This window comes from Myiozetetes cayanensis, unplaced genomic scaffold (assembly GCF_022539395.1).
Source record: "Myiozetetes cayanensis isolate MyiCay16 unplaced genomic scaffold, myiCay2020 scf12, whole genome shotgun sequence".
Taxonomy (NCBI): domain Eukaryota; kingdom Metazoa; phylum Chordata; class Aves; order Passeriformes; family Tyrannidae; genus Myiozetetes; species Myiozetetes cayanensis.
Window position 1 is genome coordinate 26036330 of NW_026086826.1, and position 25689 is coordinate 26062018.

A 25689-nucleotide genomic window follows, 5' to 3' on the forward strand; every position below is an offset into this window, starting at 1 on the left:
ACACCATGCTGCCTCTCCCAGGAGGATGGTCAAGTGCCTGGTAAAAGCAGGCCAGGCAGGATGGAAAACCTGTGGCAAGGGCAGTTGGGTAGTATTGCAGCTGGGTGGTGTGGCAGTGTCTGAGGGTACAGTTTGGGGGAGGAGGTATCCTGAGGAGTTGGGGGCAGAGCCAGCTGCCAAAACTGTCGGCTGTGCCAGTGGTTCCCAGCATCAGTGCCCCTCTGGGAGGTGCTGTCTGCCTCGGTCTCATAGAGGAAGGCTTGCAGGCCATGGATGGTGCCCAAGGACATTCTGATTTGGCCCCACACACGTCACTGCCCTCTTGTCATGCCTGTACATTGTGTATTTGCTGTGCCTCTGTCTTTTTCCTCTGCTCCTGTTGGGTGACCCCTGGGATAGCAGGCTCAGCCCAATGTGATGGGATCAGGTGCTCCCCATCCCAGCACTTGTGTGCTGAGGACATGCTTGTGTGCATAGGGATGCTCTCAGGTCACTGTGGCCCATCTGCTGTGCGGAAAAACAAAACCACAAACAGTCCACAGAAGCAGTGGAGTGCGGATTGCTCTTAGCTGTTGTTTTGCTGTGTTGAGTTTCAGGCACATCTGTGAAGCCTTTGAGGGACTGGGCTCAGCTGGGCTCAGGAATATTAGTGCAAAGCTCACAAAAATGCAGGAAGCTTTTGGGACTGAAAGCTTCTGGGGCAAAGTCAACTTACAGCACAAGGAAAATTTTGAGGAGCTGGTCATGTTTCATGTTGTAGGAGTGCCATCAGCTTCCCAAGCCCTTCATTTAAATAAATGTTCCTGGACTTTGTATTTGCTTGGGTATTTTTGATCCTCCAGAAGTGTTGATAATCATAATTCACAAATATTAAATGTGCTGTCATCTGCCTTAAATGTACCTTTGTTATTCATAGGATGCAGTTTTCTAGGATCAGAGAGATTAAAAAGTTGTTAAGAATAGCTCAAAATTACAAAGCTGAGAGCTTGCTTCTGACAGAGTCAAACTCTGATAAAGGTAGTGATCTTTTCTTCATGAGGTCCAAAAGAAATGTCTGCAACTTCCTGCTGACTTGGCAAAGCCACTCTGACTCAGTTTCACCTGGGGAAAATGAAGGCCTTTGATATGATTTGGTTAATGTTTGGTAAACAAAATGGCTTTAAAAAACAACTAAAAAAAAAATTAAAAAAAAGCATGCTGAAGATCCTGTCAGGCATGAGCTGATTTTGACTGGAAAATCAGAAAAGCTCTGGCAAGAGGGGCACCATCTCATCACACAGAGACAGGTGGACTCTCTCAGCCTCGCCACCACAGGAAGTACTTGATTTGTGTGGAAGGTGGGGAGAGGTGAGGAGCTGAGATACATTTTACAGATATATGTGAGGAAGGAGATTTGTGTGGATGAGGGTGTCTCCTGGGCTAGAAGCACATGTCGTGGCATGTCCCTGTCATGGTTGCAGAGCTGCAGGTTGCTGTGCTATGTTACGAGGTAAGCTGGAGGATCTTGTGAGTTGCTTTATTTCTAGGTCTTACTGCTGATTAAGTGCAAACTACTCAGAGTGACCAGGCTGCTCAGATTCCTTGGATCACACCCTGGTCCCACTCCCTGTGGGAGGGGTGTTGTTCTAGACAGGGCTGTCCTTTCCTTGGTGCCTGCACGGAAGAGAGAGATGTTGCATCAGTGGCTGCTGCTGCTGGAGGCAGGGTGAGGGTGATCAGGGATAAGCACACAGTTGTGTGCTCCTGGGGAGGAGTTTAGGGCATGGAGAGGTGCAGCAGCTGAGAGTTTTCTGTAAATATTACTGGAGATGGTGGGGTTGACCAGCATCCTGCACGAACCTTTGGGTTTTAAGAGAAGTTGTAGCTTGTGCTACTATGGTTTGGGGCACGTAGAACACCTCTGTGACCACCTACCTGCTCACTTGCTGAGGTAAGGCCTCTTCTCAAGGTTTTTATCTTTATCTGAGAAAAACAACACACACAAACTCCCTATCATGGACTAATGCATGAGGCCCTAAAACCCATCTCCCATCCCAGCAGCTGGAGCTCCCCTCAGGAGCAGGAGCGCTCCTTTCAGCACTGGCTCACCTTCTTGCTCCTGCAAAGGCTCAGTTTTCTTCTGGGGCTGTGGCATCAGTATCTGGAGGCCTTCAGAGAGTGAGAAGACAAGGACAGGGCTTTTCCCTGGTGGGAGATAAGAGATGGAGTGGTTACTGTGCAGCAAGTGCTCCAATGGCAAAGGAGGGAGGACCGCAGTGTTGTCCTCCTCAAAACACATGGGCCTCGTCCAGAGCGCAAGGAAGGGTGGTTGAGTGAGGATTTGAGTTACCCAAAACCACAAAACAGTTTGGGGGCTGCAGGATGGGGGTGTTATGGATCTGTGGGAAGGCTGGGGGGTCCTTTGTGGCAGATGCGGGAGGAAATGGAATATGGAGACACGGTGGAGGTGTGTCCCGGTTTTCTGGCTGCCTGGGCAGCATCTCTGTGCTGACGGCCGTGAACGGGTCAGACAGCGTGCTCAGTCCCACAGGTCCGTCCCTGCACTGAGCACAGGCACAGACAGTGCCACAGTGACGCCTGGTGATGGGAGGTGGATCCCTGCCGGCCACCTCTCAGCCCTGCACACGCCGCGTCTGCACAACCCTTCAGAATGAGGGGAAAGCAAGGTGTGGACAACAGCAGGTTTCCTCTGGAGTTACACGTATTTTCCCCAGCAGTTTTGGTGCTTTTTAAAGGCAACAATTTTTTTTTTTCCCAGCTGAAAAGCAAGCTTTTAATCTAAAGGTCAGAAAAGCAAGACCCTTAGATAAAGGTCATTGGTGAGAGAATGAGAACGCACAGAAAAGTGACTCAAGCAAAAGGTGGCCTGGACATTAGCACAGTCAGAAACAGCAGCTAATTTAGGTCACACATCTATTCCCAAGACACGCCACCCAAGCTGCGGGATTTTTTTTCTGCCTGGCTTCTGTTATTCATCCCTGTGAGATGCTACAAGGAGCTGTGGCTTGGGAACAGTTGTCCCAGGAACAGTCCCTGAAGGATTAATGTCCACGTGAAAGAGATCTACGTGTCCAGAGCAACCCAAAACATTCACTCTGTGTGGTTCTGGGTAGTTAAACATGGGCTGCGCTGGTTGGGCAGCAGTGGGACACTCCTAACCCTTTCAACAGCTTGTACTGATTTAATCAAACAATAATTTGTCTTGGAAGGGACCTTTAAAGGCCATCTAGTCCAATCCCCTGCCAAAAGCATGGACACCTTCCACTAGATCAGGTCAATCAAAGCCCCATCCAACCTGACTCTGAATGTCTCCAGCGACAAGGGCAGCCACAGCTTCTCTGGGCAACCTGTGCCAGTGTTTTACCACCCTCTAGTGTAAAAAATACATCTAATCTAAATTAACGCTCTTTTAGTTTAAATGTGTCTCTCTCCCCTCCAGTTCCCTGAAGCTCCAGGGAAACGTGTCCTTGAAAAAACGTTGGTTAGTTTTTTTTTTTCTTTTTTGTTTGTTTGTTTGTGGGTTTGTTTCTGGTTTTGGTTTTTTTTGTTGTTTTGTTTTCTTTTTTTTTTTTGTGACAGTAGACTTTTGCATTAAGACAACCATGTCTGAGGAGGTCCTTGAAGTGCAGTGAAGCTCTGTAACAAGGTGGAGACCCAAGATGGATGCTACCATAACCATGCGAATACCAGTGGTGTGAGGTGGTTTGAGTTAATAGACATTGTGCCTGGCAGTCCTGGAACACAGGGGTCTGTTACCCCAGCCTGGCTGCAGAGCAGTAGCTCAAGCACCTGCCTGTAGGTATCAAAATCCTCCAACTCTGCTGCTTTTTAACCAGAACTTGACAGTGATAAATGACAGAGAGCAGAACACCAGCTTGCTGACACCCACTCAACCATCAAAGCAAGATTAGTATGTGCCTATTTTGGTTTCCCCTTTAATCAAAAATCAATTAGACAATTTCCAAATGAATTTTCAGCCAAGGTGCGGATTGTCAGGCAGACTGACAGCGCACAGCACCACTTTCTTTGTGTTTTTCACTTTAGAGTTATTCGGTGCATTGAAACTAAAAAAGTGGATGAGAAAGGAAAAAACATCTTTCTCTTTTCCCTGGAGATGCCACCTCAAATCCTGATGAAACTTATTCTCCATTCCAGATATTCAAAGCACCCTCCATGGAATACAACTGAGCCTGGTGTTTGGCTGCATGGTGGTTCTCCTTTTCCCGCTCCCATCTGACTTGCAACCCAAAAAATTAGTTGTTTTACTTCTGGTTTTGGGTGCTTGCCTGAGTATTTTTAACTTGGTTATTAAAGTAAATAAGAATTATGCAACAGCTCTTTTCTTAGAAGTCTCTGCACTCACTTCCCTATTCACCAAAGAAAATTTCTAAAATTCCATTGGGCAACTCTGACTGATTTTGACAGGATAAAAATATTCCACTCCATTTTCCAGCAAGCCTGCACCACATACATCCTCCAAACTGTGTGAAGGAGGAGAGGGTCTGGCTCTGTTAAGAAGAACTCTGTGGGATCCCAGGTGTAGGTGACTGTGCATTGGAAGAACAAACCTGCAGAAAAACCTGAAGCAATCGGAATGGGCCTTGGCTGACGAGGAATGCAGATCTTGGATGACTTGGAGGAGGTTTTTGTAGGAAGCAAAGAGATCGGTCCCCTGTTCTTCTTAGAGACTGGTACCATGTCCTTCTTAGAGACTAATCCCCTGTCCTTCTTAGAGACTGGCACTCTGTGCTTCTTAGAGACTGGTCCCCTGTCCTTCTTGGAGGCCTGAAATCTCCTGTCCTCCTCATAGACCTGAAAGCTCCTCATCACCTTCCAGGTGCAGAACCTGCGTGAGAAATACCAGAGACAGCAAACCTCCAAGCAGACATCTGACCTCCTGGGAGTGTTTCATCTGCATTTTCAGCATGTCAGAAGGTGGTTGGAGGAAAAAGGCTGAAATCCACAGAGCCTCCTCCACCTTGGGAGGGAGGGAACAGAGAGGGAACAGAGAGGTACCTTTTCCAGAAGTACATCAGGATGGGGACGATGGTGGCCTTGGCCTTGTGATAGATGGCACGGGTCAGTGGCCCCTTGGAAGATAAACGCCAGATTAATTCTCTCTCTTTTTCAGAGATGTTCACCTGGGCACAGAAGAGACCAAAACAGTTTGCAGCACACCTGACCAGCCCTGGAGGCAGGTTTCTCTCCCTGACCCCCCTTGCATTTCAGAAGTCTCTAAGAAGAGAGACCCTAGTTACATCCTGGTTGACTGCCCCAGCCACATGGGCAGGATCCTGCCTGCATTTCTGTGGAAAGCACTGTGCTGTGCTGTCCAAGAGGGACTCAGGCAGAGCTGTGGCTACTGCAAGGGGACAGGGTGGGTGCAATGGGGAGGGCATGATGATGACGACCTCTGGAGAGGGAAAGGACTGGATTGGTGGTGTGCAGCACCTATCCTGGTACTTTAGCCCTGGCATTTCTCCAGCAGGTAAGGGATCTCTCCATCTCCCTGTCCACATTCTTGTTCTCAATCTATCTGGGTCAAGTGCTAGCATGGGTCTGGTGCTGGATCACTTCCTACCCCTTGCAGTTTGTGTGGAATTCCCAAGCTTCAGAGTACACCCTGAAGCCTCACAGCATGCCTTGCTGGAGCAGATCCAGACCTCTCCTGGTTCCTCTTTCCCCACAACCCTTCCCAGCTGCAATGGTCTTGAGCAATGAGCAGGCAGCAGCCTTCAGCCTTCCAGGGCAGGTCCCAGGCTCTTACCCGCAGCTTTGGGGGCATATTGGAGTCTAGGAAAAGATTGTTGATGACGGCAAGTTTCTTTTTAAGAAAAGCAACTTTCCTCTCTGACTCTATGTTGCAGGCTGCCAGAGCTTCCACTGCATCAGCCATCCCAGAAAACCTGCAAAGGCACGTGGGGTCTTGCTGTGAGACAAGTGCTGTTAACCGCTGGACTAGATAAGTCGTGTTCCTGCTTAATTTAGTGTTTGCCAGGCCACAGAAAGCAATCCACAAGGTGTGGAACAGAGAAATGGGAGGTATGAAAAGCTACTTCCCTCTTCTACCACCTCATCATCACAGCATTCATCTAGGGGAGGTGATGTTTCATTTTTTTGGGAAAAGAGGAAATCAAAAGCCAGTGGGGTTTTATCGGCTGCAGGGCTAGGGTATATTGGCCATGGATTGCTCCTACAGGTTTGTTGGGAAACTGGACAAAGTCAAGAGAGAAATGTCACCACAACTGGCATATCAAGAAAGGTATAGGCAAAATGTTAGGTTGCTTCGGACTATCAAACCACAAATACTTTTAGGTTACCCAAACAGGAATCCTGAGCCAAGGGATGATTTCAGGTTGAAACAGGGGCTCTGGAGGTCTCCATCAGAGATGGGTACTACCTGCAGGATGGGTTTGGATCAGAGCCAAGGGAGACTGATGCCAGGGCCACACTGGATGTAGCTCTGGTCTAGTGGAAGGTGTCCCTGCACATGGCAGGGGAGTTGGAATGATATGATCTTTAAGGTCCCTTCCAACCCAAACCATTCTATGATTCTGTGGTGGCACCTGACCACCTGGTGGAAAGGGAACTTACTTGTCCATCTCCAGGTAAAAGTGGAGGTCATCCACGAGGAAGTTGATGACAATGACCTCTTTGTCAAATATGCAGCGTTTCACCAGCACCACGTTTTCCAGGTGGGCTTTGCCCTTGCGGGAGGTACTTGTGGGGCTCTTGCTCTGCTTCGAGCTCACAGGCAAGTCTGAGAGAGAAGAAAAACTGTTGTGTCTTGCTTCTGGGTGCAAGGAAAGTGGCCATCTGGTGCCGAGCTATACCCTGCTCCTTGCCTGTGCTTCCTTTGCCTCTGTGCAGTTAATTTGCTGAGGATCTTTCTCCCTATGTGGACTGCAGCATTTCTGCAGTCAGGCTTTCCAGGGAATCCAGACCATCTAGTGTGCAGCCCTCCCTCTGGCTTGATAACCATCCACCCTCCTCTTTGCACCCACAGAGTGTTTATGTTCATTGTTTCCCCCAGGAATGGCCACAGGACATTAGATCTAAAGCCTGCTGCTCTGTATAGCTGTTACCCTGGTTCTGACAGAGGCCACAAGCAGATAACAAGGGAGAAGGAAAGGTAAAAATCTGTGTTACTTCCCCCAAGGACAAAATTCTCTTGATCTAGATTGGGTTTCTGTGTGTTGAGCAATTTCTGTTGTTTTCTTTTCTAACTGCTTTTCTAGCCTCTTCTCAAACCTGCGTGTAATAATGGCCAGTCTTCGCGAGCGAAGATCCGGGGAAGGTCTTTCCACCTTCCAGCCTGCGCATTGGATTTTTTTTTAGGTGAGACACAGTGTGCGCGGAACTGAGCCCACCCTTTAATCCTAAGGTTCATCTGCCAGGGCCAAGCGAGCTTGGACGGTGGCAGCGAGGTCCTTAGGACGTAGGTGGGTTGCCTTTAAGGGCTAACGAGCCCCACCTGCCCGGGAATCGAACCCGGGTCTCCGCGGTGATAGCGCGGCGCCTTTACCACTAGACCACCAGGGGCTCCAGAAACCTGCTTGTAAACTTTGGCAAAACACTGCAAGTCATGCCCTGTCACCCAGAAAACAATTTCTTCCTGTCTCACCTTAGCTCCATTTAGTGTTTCCTGGTTTTTTTTGTGGAAGGGATGCAAACCTGCATATATTGTTTGAGGCAGATGCAACAGCATAATAGGGTGCCTACATCAGAAAACCAGATATCTCACCAAAGTGTGTGTGTGTGTATGTTTTCTGTGCAAAACTCTGCACATCTAAGTGTTCACAGCAATGTCTGGCATCCTGAGATACCCGATTTTCCGGCTTTTTATATAACTTCAGCAGAGAAAACTAAGTCATGGGGGTGGGGGATAAGCCAGAGGTTTCCTTCATTTACTTCTCTACCTAAATCTAGGACTGTCTTGGGGAGGGAGGAGAAGGGGTGGCAGGAGTCTGGACATACTTTCCCTCCAGTTTCTTCGTTCCCGATAGAGAAAGTTCTCAAACTCTGCACGGCGTTCATCATTTTCCATCTCCCTCCGAAACTTGCAGAAGCTTCTGACGAGTTCACGAATGGCATCCCAGGCCCACTGCTGTGGAGACACAGCACAGCTGGCATGAGCCAGGGAGCTGCAGCTTTAAGATTGCTCCTGGACAGAGCCATCCTGTTTGGACCTGAGCTGGAGCAGCAGAGCCCAGCCTTGGTAGTGGGATCTGTGATCCATCCATCATCTTTGCTTTCCAGCATTTCTTGGTTTCACTGGTGGCCACAGGTGATAGTATGAATTGCTTGGCTACTCATAACCAAATCTGGTGAAGTCTGCATGGAGCAGGCTTCCAGAGCCTGTAGGAGGGAGTCTTTTTGCAACTCTTCGAGTCTGACCCCCTCACCCCTTTTGTGTGACACCACTTGGGCCATAGCATCTCCTCTCTTTCTTGCCTGGAAAACATCCCCAGCTGGCCAGTAGACAGGGTCCTTCCTTACCATCCTCTCTGTCTCAAGGTCCTCTGTCTCAAGGTCCTCTGTCTCAAGGTTCTCTGTCTCGAGGTTCTCTGCCTTGAGGTTCTGTGTCTTGAGGTTCTCTGTTTTAAGGTTCTCTGTCTTGAGGTTCTGTGCCTCACGCCGGACAGTGGTGGTCCTCTGCACAGGACGCCTGGACTTAGGCTTTTTGTTCCAGGCCAGCAGCTCCTCCTCCTGCTCCTCCTGCTGCTGGTCCTGCTGCTGCTGCTTAACCCTGCCAGATGGGAGAGCAGAGAGAGAGCATCAAAGGCAGGCAGACGCATAAGACTGGTGGAATGGTTTGGTGGAATGGTGTCTAAGGCAGGGAGCAGCCGATAGGGATAGCCCTGGGGTTGGGATCCCACTGGATTTCTGTTCCTGGAGGAGGTTGGACAATGGTGCAGGGCATTAGATCCCCTCCCCGAGCTCTGTTCTTGCATGTAGTAGCCTTGAGAGTGTCTGTCCTGCCTATCTGCAGTGTTTCCTCCTCCAGTCCAGCACCCTGTAAGCCAAGAGGTAACTTGGTAGTTGTGCTGAAGTGAGAGTCCAAATGGAATTTCAATGTACTAGCTAATAGTTCATAGGGAAATGCATTTTTAGCAGTTGCTGTTTGGCCCCTTGGGGTGGGATGGATTTTGAAAGGGTGCATTTGCAGAACCACTGAGCTTGAGGAGCCAGCTTGACTCAGGTGCTCGCCACTGTTTTTCCATTTGCTTTAAATCCCAGAGAGAAGATGTGAGGACTCACAACTGGAGTATTCTCAGGAGGTGACATGAGTACAGAGATTTAAGTGTGTCTACAGGGTGATTTTAAGTGATTTTTCTAGGAATCTGAGCGCTGCTTAGGTGGCATTCCAGGGACTGATTGAGGATGAAGTGCATGAGACATGCACAAGATGTGAGGAGCGAATCTGAACTGTGACGGTGTTAATATTTCTCCTTTCCCTGATAACTCTGCAGTTCAGACACACAAGCTACCCATCTGAGAGGGCTGAATGACAAAACAGGGAGCAATGGCACTGCAGGAAAGCACTGGGGAAAATCTGCTTCCTGAAAGAGTGGAAGTAGCAAAAACCAGCAAAGCCCCGTACTGCAAAGTGCCTGACCTGTGTCTTTTAGCTCGCTTCTTTACTGCAGCAGTGGGGACAGAACTCACTCGAGCACTCCCCTTGGGTCCAGCAGCTGTGGGGACAGAACAGGGTTGACCTCTTCCTCAGGTGACAGCCAGAGTCTGTCTCCCAGCTGCCCTCAGGGTGAAAGACCCGGAGCTCCCATGCTGGTGTCTGAGTGCTGAGTCTGGCTCAGGAGATACTGGGTACTGTGGGGACTCTTCACCTCTCATGGTTTGACCTCCTTGGCATCTGCTTCAGTCTCCCCACTCCCACCCTCTCTGGCTGGATTAACACCCCAAAACACACGCCTCTCAAGGGTCGAAAGGCCCTTCTCTCCTTCTGGAGATGTTCCAGCAGGTGATGATACGCAAGCAGGGAAGACTCCTGCTTGTCCAATCCCCTCATAGCATCTTGGAGCACCTGCCAGGATGTGATGGTTGGGAGCCCACCTGCTTCTTGTCTGCTCAGACTGGACTCATCAAGTAATGCATTTAGGAGATGCACAAGCTCATCATCCTCGCTTGGGCTATCCACAGCCAGCTCATCTGACATCATCTTCTGGAAGTCTGCATCAGAGAGAGAAGAGGGGACAGATCCCATGTGAATTACTTCTGGCTACGACAGCCCTTCAGCGCTGGCTCTGAGGGCTGTATTTTGATCACTACCTTCCCTGTGCCCTTGTGTTCCATGATCTGCCCATGAACTGCATTTCTTGGGTACAACTGAGGCCCCACAAGCTACCTAAGGGTTGCTACAGGTGACTGTTGTCACTCTCAGTGCACTGCAGGTGCCCAGAAACTTAGTGTCATTCTCAAAAGATCACGTGACAAGACAAAGCTGAGGTATGACAGCAGTATCAGCACCACGGTCAGTCCCAGTATCCTCAGGAGAAGATCAGAATGTGGAAGTGGTGTGCCAGTAGCTATTGCTGGTTTTGAATTTCAGTCACTTTGCTGCAGCCTCCATTTGATCTGGTGACCCAGCGCAGGGATGCAGCATTTGGTGCCTCTGGTACCAGTTGGAGGGAATTTGGCCCATAGGTTGCTGCCAAAGCTTGGATTACAGCTGAAGGCTCCCAGATACTCTGTCCCAACCCACTCCATGATATCTGTGGCCTGTCTAAGGGCATTGGTCACTGTAGGTGCATAAAATATGCTTCACCAAACTGAGCTAACATGAGCCACAGCAGAGATTCAGAGCCTCCTCTTACCAGGGCTGCACAGGAGAAGTTCCATCTCTGCCTGGGTGGAGCCCCCTTTCTGGAGGTCCCAAGAAACAAGTAATTGCCAGTATTCAGAGGAGACACCTTCCAAGTTCCTTGTGCCATGCAAGGCCTGGCTCAGCTTCAAGGTCTGGTTTATCCTCTGGGACAGGAGGAAACATTCACCTCTGTCAGCAGTGTGGGCTTGCATCTCAGGCATTGGGACATCAGCCCCTGGAGACTATGATGAGAAGAGGGCAGGGTGATTGCACAGAGCATGTTCCACATCTCCCACACTGTGCCCATGTGGTTTACTGTGCCTCAGAGTACAGAACTACCCGATTTGGATATCTGCTTCAGCTTTAAACAGTCTAGAAGAAACCTACGTGAACACAAATCTTAGCATAGACCTAAAACTACCTAAGCAGCTGCTTAAATCTGGCTCACATCTGGGGGCATGCAGTAGGTCCCCAGGGTAGGCCAGACAAGGGTTTGCAACTTTCCTGAAGAGTCCAACATCCACAGGAGGAGGGTTGAAAACAGCCCTGAAGGTGTCCCCAGCAGGCTGGTAACCTTGTGTGCCATTTTGTTGGCTGCTGCTCTCCCTGGGGCTGGCTCTGGCTAGTGCCCTGGAGGTGCATCTTTCATTCCCATGGAGACCCTCCTGCAGGTTTTGTCTTTCCCCACAGGCAAACAGTTTGCATGACTCACCAAGCAACAGGCTCAGAGTAGCTGGTTTCTGGCTGAGATACACACTGCTGAGAGCGAGCACCAAAAATAATCCTGCTAAGCCCCCAGCAGCTCTCCTGACACCAGTGCAGCGAGACCCAGGAAGAGTTTGGCTTGGGGGATGATGCTTGTGGACAGCAGGGCCTCCATGCCTGCTGATGTGCTAATTGCAGTCCCAGACCAGGTCTGTCCTCTGAGGGGTAATTTCCTTGACAAGAGATGCTTAAAAACCTGGGCAGCTAATTAACTTCCAACCAAGAGTACTTAATAACTTTTCCAAAATGCTCAGCTCTCGCTGACTGAAACTTGGTGAGCCAGGTCTTTGAGGACACCAGCCCTGAGAGCTCTCCTTAACACTTCCAGGATCAGCTGCTGATTTTAGAGTTCATTTTGGGGAAAACCGGTGGTTTGAAGAACACCATCTGCAGTGAGAAAAACTGCCTGCACAGGTCATGCAGGTACCCAAGCAGGTGGGATTCTTGTGGGGGGTTCTGTCTGCAAGGAGGTTTCTGGGTGTAAGGTCAGCATTTGGGGTAGGTATTAGTGGGATTTCTACTGCTAGGAGGAATAATAGTCTGGGAGGAGTGCTTGTGTGACTGATTTCTTAAATCATCTCTTTACACAGTGGAAAAAAAAAGTGGAAAACTTGAGGGTGGTTGAATCATAGGCTAAAAGGCTGCATGCCCTCTTCCCCCCTGTGCTGACCCAGGTGCTGGTGCTGGGACAGGATCATTGCCTGTGAGTCTGCACATGAGTCACATTAACAGCAGTAATTGCTGCGGGCAAGGGAAAAAGGAGGGGGAATTAATTCCCAGAAGTGCTAGTTTCACCCCTGCCTACCCTGAAAGACTGTGATTACGTCTCTTCCTGCTTTTAGGCTGGGTCACAGCCTGTCTCAGGGGAGCTCTTACAGGGTGTGCCTGCTGATTTATGGGATGCTGTGGTGGAAGAGCTGAGGACCATTGCTCCAGGCAGCTGGAGCAGAGCAGGATCTGCTGCATCATCTCGAGGTGGCGTTGGCTGAGGTCATTGTGAGATCCTGGACCACAGCAGGTAATGCTGGGCATCTCCTTCCTCTCTCTCTCTCTCCCACTTTTTCCATCCCCACTGGTACCTGCACACCCCACAAGGATGCCTGTGTGCCCCGTGCATCCCCCTTACCATAAACTGGAGAAATGTCCTATCATCAGCAGCCAGAAATTCCTCATAGAAGCAGCAGAGCACCTAAGAGGGAGCAAAGGTGAGTTGTCCTCAGTCAGTGTTCCAGCAGCACCCACCATCCCCCAGCCCCACGGTACCCTAAGGTCACAGTGGTGATGCTGTGGGTGGATTACACCTTGCTGAGATTTCCAGGATAGCTCCGCCAGCAACTGTACATCCAGGCTGGTCCACTGGGCTGCTTAAGGGCTGCCCAGAAGGGCTTGGGTTCTGTGTTTTACCTGTGTTGTGCTGGAATCAGTGACTTGGATGTGAAAGGATGGCCACTGCCCTGTCATTCCCTGGCCCTTGGCATGTGCATCTAACAGCCAGGGTCACCAGAGATATTCTTATGTTTACCTCTGCTCTGCTACCCTACAGACCGTGAGGATGTTCCTCTCCACTGGCCTGGTGCATCTTGGTCACTGGTTCCAGTGCTAGGTGACTTGTGACTGTACCTTTTTCCCTTCCTAACCTCTTTTCCTCTTAATTTTTTAAATGCCTCTTCTCACTGCAGGGGTGACAATGCCAGCGGTACCCCCCAGCCTGACCACTGCCAGCACCCCTCTGTACCTTGCAAATCTCCTTCTGGGCTCTGAATATCCAGGGGGAGAATTCTCCAAATATCAGATGGTTCCACAAGCCCGTGAGAGTCCTGGTGTCCAAGGGAAGCTTCTCAATGTTTTCTTCCTCCAGGTAGGTCTTGCATATCTTATCCCCAGTCAAATGACGGAGGAAGAAGCTGTTTTCTCTGCTGGAGTTCAGCACCACGGGCAGAAATTCCTCCAGGTCATGCCACAGGTCCAGGAGATGAGTCTCCACGGGCCGGTCCTGGTGCTGCAAGAAGTCTCTGAAGGGTCGTCCTGCACAGATGTCGGCACTAAAGGCCCAGGGAAGGAAACTCAAGGTCTTGGCTGACCCTTTCAGGGATGGCAGCTGGACAAGAGGTGCAGAGGAAGGCAGGTTAGAGAGGATTTTTTCCTTACAGAGGTCTTCCAGATGACTGACCTGCTCTGCACCAGGTCTTCTGGGAGGAATTCCTCCTCTTTTGCCATCAAAGGCAGTATTTGCAGGATGCTCCGACTGCTGAGGAACTGATCCCAAAGCATCCTTATCCAGATGTAATTCCCTTGTGCTCCCAGCTGACCCTGACTGCCTTTCTGGTTTCACCTGAAACCTGGGCAACTTAATTTCTTGGGTGTCTCTCCCCTCCTTGATCAGAGCCCACATCTTTGCTTTGGCCTTCTGACTGCAGTAGGGCCCTGACAAACCCTGGCTCCTTTTGATACGCATCGTGTGTGGGGTCTCCAAAAAGCCTGAGGGCTCCTGCCAGTCAGCCTGTAATAAACGAGCCTGATATTCCTGCAGCAAAGGCTGGCATGATTCCTCTGCCTCTATTCCCATCTTACAGTGGGTGAAGAATTTAGGGAGCCAGTAACTCTGAATCATAAAAAGAGCCTGTTCCTGCATCTTCCTTAGGATGTCTCTTCTATTGCTGATGGACTGGATGTGCTTGGCTTTCGGCAGTGATCCTGAAATGGATATGTGGAATTATGATGGGGAGATGGCTCCATGTAGACTGATCCCCAGCCAAACAAAGCTGGTGATGGTTTCCCATCTCCCTGGGAGCATTCAGGAAAAACCACCTCTCTGGAAAGGTATTGCTTATCCCTACCTCCGATATTTCTTACCAGCGATGGTCGTGCAGAGGGTGATGACAGTGGAGCCTTCACGCAGATGAGAGGCTTTCAGCCTGTCGATCAAGGACAGGTAGAGGTCCCTCTGACTCATATCTGACTCATCCAGACCCAGGAGCCTTTCAGTGGTAAGCCAGAAGTCAGTCAACTCTTCCCCTATGGATCAGTCAGGGGTTGGGAATTAGAGGGAGTCCCTGAAAGCCCCAAGGATGAGTGAAGCAGTTTATGATTTTTAAAGAAAGAGAAGGGAAGAACTCCTGGATGAACAGAAAGAATAGGGTAGAGAGGAGCCAGGGTTATGCACCTCCCTCCCAGCTCTGCTGCTGGCTCACCTTCCAAAGCTCTCTCTGGGATCACAGTGTCTTCTACCCCACTGGTGCTTACCCATGCCCCCAGCTCTGTGCCAGCGTCCCACCAGGCAGGTGACCCACAGCTGGCTGAGAAGGGCCTGTGGAGCAACACATGCCCACCTGCTGTGCCTTGGACAAAGGCTCGGAAGTGCCGCATGCCCTGGCTCCCGCTGATGCACTTCTCCAGCAGCCACTGGTCAGCACTTCGCCAGTTCAGGAGTTCTGCTGTTGGAGAGATTGCAGAGCATGGCATCAAGGTCTGCATGCAGGGGCGATCCCAAGAAAGCCCTCCAGCCCCCACCAGCACACCCAGCCTCCCTGGTAGAGGCTGCAGGAGGAGCCAGAAGGCCAGCAAATCACCCTGAACTGGGAGTTTCAAACAGGCTGTGGGATGCACACGTGGTGTGTGCAAGGACAACCCGCTCCTACCCAGGATAGTCTGCCCAGCTACAGTGCCTCTTCCCCTTGCAAATATCCATCTTTTCTGCTTGAGTTTCAGGCTTGCCCTCAACTTCCTCCAGCTTTGAATTTCAATCTGACTGGAGCAACAGCAGTGATATATTCAGGAAGAGCCTTGATAAATTGCTTATTTTTTTGACAAGAGAATCTGCTTTCCTGCTGCCATAGCTTGCTTTCCAGTGGCAGTTGACACGCAGGCTCAGAAAAGACTTGGCTAGACTGAGATGGCTCATTTTAGGGGTGAAGTGAGCACAATTCAGACCTCTTGCTGCTAAGAGAGACCACGGCCTGTTTTCCCAGATGGACAGCAGCAAACCTGACACATCAGCACCTCAGTTTCCCATGCCCCAGGATGCTCTCCATCCCTGCTCCACCCATGGACTCCGTGGTAAACGCTGCTAAGCAGCTACCTCAGCTCAACTCCACAGCGAACCTGTACTAACTGGGTGGTGGAGTAAAGCCCTGTGCATCCCGTGGAAACCCCGGGATCTGCTGCATCCCTAAAAATGGGATCTGCAACGCCTTTTTAACCCGGAACAGAGGCATGACCCACTGGGCAGGCACCAGGCAGTGACAGCCCTGGAGGGAAGAAGCCCAGCGACGGCGGCGAAGTCGATCCGATTTCCTCCGTGCCGCGATGACTCACCTGCTTCCCCCGACCGAATGAAACCCAGGAGCTTCTGGCAGAGGACGAGGTGGAGGCACAGGCTGGATTTGCAGAAGTGAGGCAGCCGGTGCTTTTCCAACCAAGCCAGTAAAGCCCTAGGGCTGGGATCCTGCGTTGGAAGCCCCGTGCCCGGGGAGAGGATTAGTTGTGAGCAAGAAGCCGTCTCCTCAGCCTGGGGATCAGGGTGAGTAACGAGTCCCTGCTACAGGGGGAGGAGGTGGGGAAGGCACCCTGTTGCTATACGGCGATGAAAGCCATCCTGGTGCTGAAGAAGAAGGGGGATACTCGAGTTACAGCCCCTGCTTGTGTCCCCGCGAGCTTTGCCAGCAGACGTGGGAGCCCCGGTGCTGCGGGGCTGCCTCCAAGGCTGCCTCTCCTCGCAGCCTGCCTGCCTTCCCAGAGCCCAGACAGGGAGGCATGGCTGCTTCCCGGCAGCCGTGAGAGGAGCAAGTTCCCTTTTGCTTGCGGGATCTGAGATCTGCAAACGGCGCTCGTGGTTGTGGGGAAGGGGGATGCCCGTGGGTTTGGTGATCATCAGGGTTTCACTCCTGTTGAATTCAGGAGGACAGGGGGTTGGTGTTTAAGTCCTCCTTCTTTGCCACCACACATGCTCTCCTTAACTCCAGCTTTCACTGTTTACCGAGAGCTGGATAGACCCCAGAAGCTGCAGGACTTTAAATGGCTTGTGCTCCTCCCAGAGCTTAAAAGCAAAATGACACCCGGGTTTGAAATAATACCCCAGCTGCACGAACAGGAGAGCCAGAGAGGGCCCTTGGAAATGAGAAACGGGGTCCTTCCCTCCCCTACCCTGTGCCCTTTCTCCCTCCTTCTCACCCTCCTCACAAGAGGCATGTTCTCACCAGGTGGCTCGACAGCTCTGGCCAGAGGTTCCACTGGCCCGTGCCACTGATGTAAATGGGTGTCTGGCCAAAAACCTGCATCAAAAAAAAAAGTGGAGAGATGAAAGAGATGGAGGATGGCAGAGGAGACCAGAGCCCAGCTGTTCTAGTTAGTTTCCACTACAGAGAAAGGCATCCAATTCCCTTTTAGACCTCCATCTCCAAGCTGAGATCCTCAGGTTTCCCTCATTTTCCAGCCTGAGTGTGGTGCATTCCCAGTTCTCCTGGGGTCTCTAACACCACAGAGGCTGAGAGTTCACCTGAGGAGAGCTCAGAAAGGTCCTGGGCTTTATGGTGCAGAGTGGACTTACGGGAAGATTCAGAAAGGTGTTGAAAAAGTCAACAAAAACATCATCTCTCAGCAGAAGCCCCATGTCCGTGGAAGCTATGGCCGCTAGAGGGGGAGAAGAAAAAGTTACCTGGGCTTTGTGTTGCCAGGTGTGATATCAAGGTGAGCCAAAGGATGAGTTTTGAGAGGGACAGCTTTAGGAGTATGTGGTACAACTTGTACTGTGCACACATGGGAGGATTTGGACAGTCCCTGAAATCCGGGTCCCAGTGCACCCATGTTCCCTGGGATGGGTGGCAGGGTGGCACAAGCTGTTTGGAAAGCATCAGGTTCAGCGGCATGCAGGAGCTGGGAAGTTTGAATGGCAGCTTCCTAAACAGCAAAGGTACACAGTCCATAGGGGCAGGAGAAGGGAGATACTGTGACTGCAGGGGACAAGCTGTGCTCCTCTGCCTTACCCAGGTATAACCCTGCTATCATGGAGAGGAACTGTGTGCTGTGCTCTGGTGCTTGCTGCTCCAGCCCCACTGCCTTGGTGCCCTCTGAATCCTCTTGCTCTGGTTCTCAGAGCAAATTCCCCCAAATTAGCAGGCAACATCAGGCTGGGGACAGGATGTGGCTCTGGACAGTCACTGGAGCCCTCCACTCCAGCCACCCAAGACATGAAAGCGTCAGTTAGAGCCAAACACCTCCCAGTATCCTGTGAATAAGTTTTATTCATGCCTGAAAGATCTGGATACGAGAGGGTGGGCTGGCACAAAATTTCCAGTTTTCTGAAGGCACAGCTGTGTTACAGGGAGGGTTCTTATTTCAGAAGCCCAATACTGCTTTTTTCCCCCCACTGTCCCCTTTGGGGAGTGTTTAGAGGGGCTGAAGCCTCCAGCAAAGGGTAACTCACCAGCGGTCATCATCCTGCTATGTTCCAGGTGTATGTTCCAAACTGCCATGCTGATTGTGACACCCTTGTCCTGGCACCTTCTCGGGGGAGCTGCAGGGCTCTTGGGAACCCCACGGCTTTCAGCATTTCCCTCTTGGTTATACTCCAGGCCTGCTTAGCCTGAAGAAGAAAAGACTAAATGAGGATCTTATCAATGCCTGTGTGTGCCTGAAGGAAGGATGTCAAGAAGATGAAGCCAGGCTCTTGTCAGTGGTGCTGAGCAGTAGGATGAGTAAAAACTGGAACAGAGGAAGTCCCACCTGAATGTTAGGAAAAACTTCTTTACTATGATGGTGACTGAGCAGATTGTCCAGAGAGGTTATGGAGTTTCCCTCACTGGAGATATTCAAGAACCATCTGGACTCAATCCTCAGTACTGTGCTCTAAGGGATCTTGTTTGCGCAGAGAGGTTGGATAAGAAGACCTCTGATGGTCCCTTCTGTGATTTCGGTGTTTACCCGTTCTGTGATTCTTTGAAATATCACTTTTTTAATCACCAGCCCTGAAAACACACCGGGGCAGTCCTGAAACGAAACCCTTTCCCTCTCTCTGCTTGGGCAAACTTCTTGCCTTCAAAGCAGGTCCTTGGCAGTCCCTTGGTGCTGTGTGTGGTTGCTGTCAGCACATCTGCTTAGGTCGTGATGAAATTTCATAGGAGACTCCACTGTGCCTGTCCTGGACAGACCAACCCCAGATTTCTTATTAATTGTCTTACTTCATCAGGTCTGGGACTGAGGCCCAACCTTGGAGACCCCCCAGTGGTAAGAGGAGAAAGAAAGAGAAAAGGAACCCCTCTTAGAGCAGCAGTGACCAGTTTCCCCGGCAGGAGAAGGAATCTGCTCCCCAGGTGTGTATTTGATCCTGCTGTCTGTAATGTCATGGTATCAGACCCTGGCAGGGCTGCTATTGCCCTCCAGGTTTTGGGCACTGTCGTGCCTGGGATCTCTGATGTGCCCTGTGGCAGAAGAGTGAGTCTGCTGGTCTGTAGCTCTGCACTATCAGTGGGAGTGGGAAGGGTTCTGTTCCTGTGGAGTGTGTGGAGCAGAGTTTTTGTGGCCTCTTCTGCACTGTGGGATAAATTCTGCCAACCTTACACCTCTAGGATGCCCTGAACTTTCTCCCTCTGGCCACTGACAAAATGCAGTTGTGTTACGTTGAGCATCATGTCCCCTTCTGTTGCTGTGGCTGCAGACCCTGTTACTATCACCTCCATGCTCATAAGGGCGTGCAGCATCCCTGGAGTCACCTCTGTGAAGAGGAGGGTGCCTGCGGTGGGCAAAGGCAGTGTTGGGGCAGGACAGTGTCCGACAGTGTCCCCAGGAGCAGGGCCACCTCACAAGGTGGCGCTGTCAAATCAGGAATGTGAAGTTGTTCCCAGCAACAACAGGGCTCTGCATCTCAGCATCGGGCTTGTGACTCCACAGTGGCAGTTAGTACAGGGACAACTCCAAATTAATTGTGGGCTGGTACTGGGTACTCCAGGGGGACAATCCTGGGCTCCTGGCACCGGCACACTCTGTTTTTCACATATGAAAAACTCGTAAGTCCTCGGCAAAAGGTTGAAACTATTAAAAAACATATATATTTTCCACTTGGCAACTGACCAGTTGCCCACTGAGATCCTCAGAGGCTGGTGTAGCTCCTTGAAGCTCATCTGGCTCTGGAATAACCTCAGTGGGACTGTGTGATGGCTTCTGCCATCACAAGGCTGTGAGCAAAAACAGACCAATATGGTTACTGTTGGAGGGCGAAAGGCCATTTCCATGGGATTTATCCCCAAGAGGAGACCCCAAGAGGTCTGGCAGGATGGAGCTCTGTCCAGCCTGGCTGCAGCTTCCTGGGATTCGCTGTTCAGTGCGTGCAGGGGCACATCTGCCCTGTTCATCTCCTCACAAAAGGAGTTCACATGAGCTGTGTGGCTATTTAGGAAAAAAAAAAAAAGAAAGGTAAAAAAAAGAAAAGAGGCTTAAAAAAAAAAGGTGGACACATGAACAAAGCCCGTATTTAGAAAGGGGGCTTGGAGAGGAACACAGAGTGGCCGGACTCCATGCAAAGATAAGGGCAGGGTTGCAACACCAAAGATGTCAGGAGCTCTGCCCAAACCTGCATTATCCATGTCCTCTGTCCTAGTGTGGTAAGCCCACCCTTGGCAGACCTGAGGCTGCTAATGGCAGAGGCTCACGTTCCCGGGGCAGCAGAGGGGATGGGGATGGGTTTTTTATCCTTACCCAACATCAGCTGGCACAGCTTCCTGTGGTGGCAAAGTCCAAGGCTGCCCAACCGCAGGGTTAGTATCACCACCCGCGGTCACTGGCCAGTCACAGCCTCCCCCAGCAGCCCAGCCTGTCCCTTTCGGTGCCATAGGGAGGGTGGTGGCTGTTTCCCTGTGAGCTGTGGTCAGTACCCAACCCTGAACACCTCAGCATTGCTTCTGGTCTTAGTTGATGGTCTAGAGCCCTGGTAATCTGGGAAACTCCAGCCTCAGTGCACAACCTGCTCTTCCTCTAGCTTAAGTGTTATATCCCCAGAATGAGATTTCGGGGGGAGATTTGGGATTTTTTTTCCCCACTGTACAGCCCCATCCTGTTCTCATATAAATAGTTTAGGACACCTCAAAGACTGCCAGCAATGGACGTGATCTTTTTAAGCCCATAGCACCTTAAAACTGGAGTTGCCTGAGGTCTCAGGTCTGCCAGTTCAGCTTTAAATATTAATTGCTTTCTTGAACATATTATGATTTTTTTTATATATATGTGATTTTCATGCTTGGTCTCCTGGGTGCATAAAGCCTGTTTGCTCAGCAAGGACATCACTGGTATTTCCTTACATTAATTACAAGCATTTTTGAGCCTGTTGCTGTTTGTTTCTGGTTTCCTTGCTTGGGACTGACTGTAGAGGCTGGGCTCTGTCCGTTACAGCTGGCAGCCCATGCAGCAGGCTCTGCCTTCATTTGCCTCTTCTCCAGCTGAAGCAAAATCACTGGTGTAACCTTACACAAGCATCTGGGGCTGCTGACTTCACCAGCCCAGGTTAAGCATGTGCTGTGGCAGGACAGGGATCTAATTCAGCTACAAGGGAGGGACATGGACAATGGCACTTTATTGTTACCTTTTATAATTTACAATGTCAGACCTGGATTCACCATTTAATCCACTTAGATAGTGCTCTGAGGATTTCTGTACTCTCACTTATGGAGTTGCAAGGTGTATTAGGCTGAAATTAATCTGCCAGCCACAGGTAACACTGCCCCAACCTAGCTGGGAGTGCATTTAACAGTGTGAACAGTGCTAATGAAAAAAAAAAACAAACACCAAAAAAACCACAAACAAACAAACAAACAAAACACCAACAAAAACAACTCTGCCTATGCACACTGTGACCAATCTCCAACTGCGGGGAAAGGCATGTGCTGAGCGCTCCCTGGGATCTTCTCCACCCTTGTACAGAACAAACTGAGCCAAGCAATTTCTAGGTCTCAAATCCCGCCTGCCCCTGACGTTCTCATCTTCCAGCTTCCCCTGGTCGCTGTTGAGGGTGAGCACGTGCTCGGAGAAGACACTCAGCCCCTGCACAAGGTCTGAGGAGCAGAGCTGGTGGCAGGTAGGTGCTGCCCACCGGGATTGCTGCCGGGATTGTCCTGGAGCAGCCAGCAGCAATGCCCCCTCCTTGAGGAAGGGGGCTGCTGGGGAATGAAGCAATGCCCTGGTTTCCTTTGAGGGGTGGCAAGGTGGGTAGTGGCCACGGGGACTGGTACCCAGGTGGCTGAGAAAGGTGTGCAAAGGGAGGTATGAGCACCTGGGGGGGTTGAACAAGGCTTTCCCAGGCGCTCTGTCCCCAGGACCCTTCACGTGTCACAGGCACATGGCGCAGGCAAGCTGTATGGGGGAGGGAGCTTTTTTTTTTGACTTGGCATGTGCCTCTGCACGTTTTATTAATCTTCTTTCCTAAACTGCCCCTCTGTGCAGCCCAGGTGATCTGCTCTGCCACTGAAATCCCTCTGGTCACCAGCCCGTGGCTACCCTTGACCCTGGTAGCATCTTCAAAGGGAGCATGGGCCTGCTGCGGAGTGTGCAATGTTTGCTCATGTACAGGGCCAGCAGCTATTGCCCCCCTGCCTTGGGGGGTTTCGTCAGCCTCCTCCAGCGCTCCGGAGGAGACCGGTCGGCCACTGCTGCTTGCACAAGGTCAGTCCCCCCAGTGCACTCATTCTCCCAGTGAGCTCCCTGTCCTCAGTCAGTGACTACTGTGCCACTCTGAGCTGACAACTTCTGCATTAGACGCCTGCTCAGGTGTTAGGTTTATTTTTCCAGCCCTTGTGGTGCTAGCTGTGGGTTAAAGGGGCTGACATCTCCAACTCCCCCAGCTGTGAGCCCCTCCAGAATGCAGGACTCAGGGATGGTGGTGGGCAGATTGTTGTGGGTTCAAGCAGAGGCAGCTGTGCCCAGTGGTGGGCATCAGAGATGGAGGTGCAGCACCAGGACACCCAGCCAACTTCTGGTCTTACTTAGGTGCATTTCAGTTCTTTATGCAGGGCCTCACAGCCCAAAATACCTCCCTGGATGGGTCTGGAAGTGGTATAGCTGAGTTTGGGAATGTCTCAGCAGTTGGGCACCAGGACAGGAGAGATATTAAAAATGTCCCTGCTCATCGCAGGGGGGTGGACTAGGTTACCTTTAGGTCCCTTCCAATCCAAACTATTCTGTAGCTGTGCCATTGCTGGAGGCTGCAGCATTTTGGGTGCATCAGGCCTCCTGCTGGGATCTAACCATCACAACAAAAGGGGCTGTCACATCACAATTCATGTCCCCATATGACATCTCTGTTTAAAGAAAAAAAAATAATTTCTTTCTATATAAGAAAAATATTTTAGTGCTGGTGAAAGACAATGGGGTACCTGGGCTTAGAAATCTGGGTCTACAACCTGTTGGGGTTGAGATCCCAGGATCTGTGGTGAGGGGCCACCCATGGAGATGGCCCCAAGCAACTGGGAAAGAGTGCCAGCTCTCCAGGAACAAACCCATCAGCCACCTGCCCCAGGGCCTGAGCCACAGGACATTTCACGTCCTTCCTTTTTAACCCTCGAATTATCATCCCCCTCTGTTTTTTACTTCCTATGGTATGACATTTCTGCATTTTAAGGCATTCCCAAATTTATGAGGCTGCATTTTCAGGAGGTGCCTGCAACCAGGCCTCTTTGCTAAGAGCAAATTGTTCAGGACAGCTGGGGAGGACATGAGGCTAGGGATAGAGTGGGACACATGGATAAGGGATGGATCACAGCAGCCCCAGCAATGCACAACAGAGAGGGAAGAAATGATCCTGCACTGATAGCTGGAGTTGGAAAACAGCAGGTGTCTCTCATGCTACCTGTGAGAAACTCATCCTGGTCCCCAAACCTCTCCCATAGAGCACAAGGTCCTGGCTATGTCCTGTCCCTGAGGGTTTGCACAGCTGCCTTGGAGGCAGGAAGCTGCAAAGTCCAGCCTGCCTGGCCCTCCCAGCAGCTCAGCAGCCCCTTTCCAACCTTGGCACTTCTCTCAGGATATAAACCACGCCAGCGGGAAGTGCTGGGGCAGGAGAATAAAGGTGTTCCCGTGAATTAATAGGAGGAAGAAAAGAAAAACATGTGCCAGTCGGAACTTGCCCCTGGAGCAGGGCATTGTCTCTGGCTATGCCCGTGGAGCGGGGCCCTTTGAAGGCAGATTTAAATCCAGTCGTGGGACGTGTCACCTGTTGGCATCGTGCCTTCCCCAGCTCCCCGAGGAGGTTTTTTCAGCGGCAATGAGGGTCACTGGAGCACGCAGCTGGGCGAAAGCACAGCCTAAGCCGGCTTTCTCAAAAAAAACCACAGGCTGGAAGGGGAGGAGGGGAAGGAAGGCTGGCAGTAAACAAGCTGGGTGCGCCCTGCGACGCGGCCCGGGAACGCTCCCCCCTCCCTCCCCCGCCCCGTCGGCTTCCCAGGAGAGGGCGCTGAGCCCGCGGCTGCCCCTTCTCCACTGGCTCGTAAACATGTTGTGCAGGGCTTGGTAGGGGCTTGGGCATGAGCCAGCCACCCAAACCCGCCGGGGACGGGAGCTGAATTCTCGCACCTCAGCCACCACACCCGTGCCCACCCTGGGGGTCTCTCCCGGGCCGGGGTTTGCCGCTCGGCATGGATTTATGGGATGGAGAGGATGTTTACTATGCAAGCTGCATTTGCTCCCCGCTTGTCTTCGGAGTTGTTTGGAGCTGCCCAGCCCCGAGGTTTGGACGGCAGGGAGTCACCCCACTCTGAGGGAACTTCCACCTGTAAACACCTGGCCTTCGTTGCAGCCAGCTCTGGCGAACAAAGTCACAGGGAAATTAGCTAGCAAACATTATTTCCAAGAATTTGCAAACTCTGAGAACTATCAGAGCTCTCAGTGTCCTGATTAAAGAAACACGCTGCAAGCCTAGGGAAGAGGGCTGGACACTGCTTTAAGTTTCCCGTGGCCTGACAGCTCCCCATTATGGGAACTATGTTGGGCCTCGGCAGCAGATCCTATCTACTTCCTTTTGCTTCAGCTGAGCTGTTACATTTGGGTGACTACAGCTGAACTCGGGCAGAACGTCAGATCCTGAGCTCATTTCTGTGGATAAAACACTGCATTTGTTTATGTATTACAACAATTTCTGTGTGCACAGGATGCAGGAACTGAGGTGCTGGGAGGAGATAGTTTCTGGGGTGCTGAGGGGAGGCAGTAGCTATTGCAATGGTTGGTGGCTCTGTCTTGCCCAAGCAATTCCAGGAGGAGAAAAGCACCTTAATCTCACCTCGGTTCTGGACAGCCTCGGGGGATTACCACACACGGATGGCTGCTGCGAGGTGGTGGTGAGGAATGAACCGGGTTGTCTCTGAAGGCAGGGAGGGAATCTGGCTCTCGAGATGGGTAACAAATCAAGGCTTCAGTTTAGCCAGCACTTCTACCTCCTCCCCCACGAGGATCCGGCTCTCCCTGGCCATTTTCCCTCTGGATTCTGGATGTACTGTGGCTGCGGCTGCGGTAGGGCGGCTGTTGATGGTCAGGAGGCTTCAGCTTCTCGAGAAATAGCAATTTTGGTGCCGTGTCCCTGAGGGGCAGCCCAGGAGCCTGTCGCCCCGAGGCAGGCGTGTGGATGGCGTGTGCTTGGCCTGGGACCTGCGTGTGCCTGCAGGGTGTGCACACGGGTGGCAGCTCCGTCTGCTCGTGCTGGCGTTGCTCTCCTGCCCCTTGGATCCGGGCAGGGAGGTGGAGAGGGCTGGACAGGAGATGGGACAACAGGGGAGCTGTCGGGGTGGAAAAATACTGGGCAGTGCCCGCAGTTTGCTGGGTTCTAAGCGGGTGCTCCCGTGGTAGGGCTGAGGGATTTCTCCTCCCTCGAATGACAGTGACCGATCCCTGTGCTTTGGAGTGAGGGTCTGCAAATCCAGGTGCTGGGGGCTGTTATCTGCTCCAAAGCGGAAAAGCGGGGCATTGAGGTCGTTCTCCCTCTCCCAAACGTGGTCACCGAGCCAGAGCCTGTGCCCCGGGCTCGGTGGGGCTCCGGTCCCTCCCTCTTTTCCTCCGTTTACCCAGGGCAGCCGCTTTCCACCCCTGCGAGTTATGCCAAGGCAGCCGCTAATGTAAACCCTGGGGAAAGC

General features: G+C 51.4%; 1 protein-coding gene across 1 annotated transcript; it reads right to left on the reverse strand.

The window, feature by feature from the left end:
• Nucleotides 1-1537: 1537 nt before the first annotated feature.
• RGSL1 (regulator of G protein signaling like 1) lies at nt 1538-25633 on the reverse strand. Its single transcript, XM_050306715.1, has 21 exons — nt 24843-25633; nt 18012-18170; nt 17136-17218; nt 16786-16860; nt 15905-16034; nt 14920-15024; nt 14444-14605; nt 13326-14284; nt 12717-12779; nt 10836-11067; nt 10096-10191; nt 9620-9695; nt 8500-8749; nt 7978-8107; nt 6595-6760; nt 5768-5906; nt 5017-5141; nt 4569-4846; nt 2089-2184; nt 1915-1962; nt 1538-1653 (listed from the first exon to the last, which is right to left on the reverse strand). Exons 2-20 carry the CDS (start codon nt 18058-18060, stop codon nt 1919-1921), a joined length of 3258 nt encoding a protein of 1085 aa, XP_050162672.1. The 5' UTR covers nt 18061-18170; nt 24843-25633; the 3' UTR covers nt 1538-1653; nt 1915-1918.
• Between the last annotated feature and the right edge of the window lie 56 nt (nt 25634-25689).

Bases quoted from the DNA above. Each gene is read 5' to 3' on its own strand.
- RGSL1 (XM_050306715.1), bottom strand. From the start codon at position 18,060: ATGGCAGTTTGGAACATACACCTGGAACATAGCAGGATGATGACCGCT. The intron at 14,285-14,443 runs GTAAGAAATATC...TATCCATTTCAG, and splicing joins CCTCTGCACGACCATCGCTG to GATCACTGCCGAAAGCCAAG. The intron at 12,780-13,325 runs GTACAGAGGGGT...GCTCCCTCTTAG, and splicing joins CCCAGAAGGAGATTTGCAAG to GTGCTCTGCTGCTTCTATGA.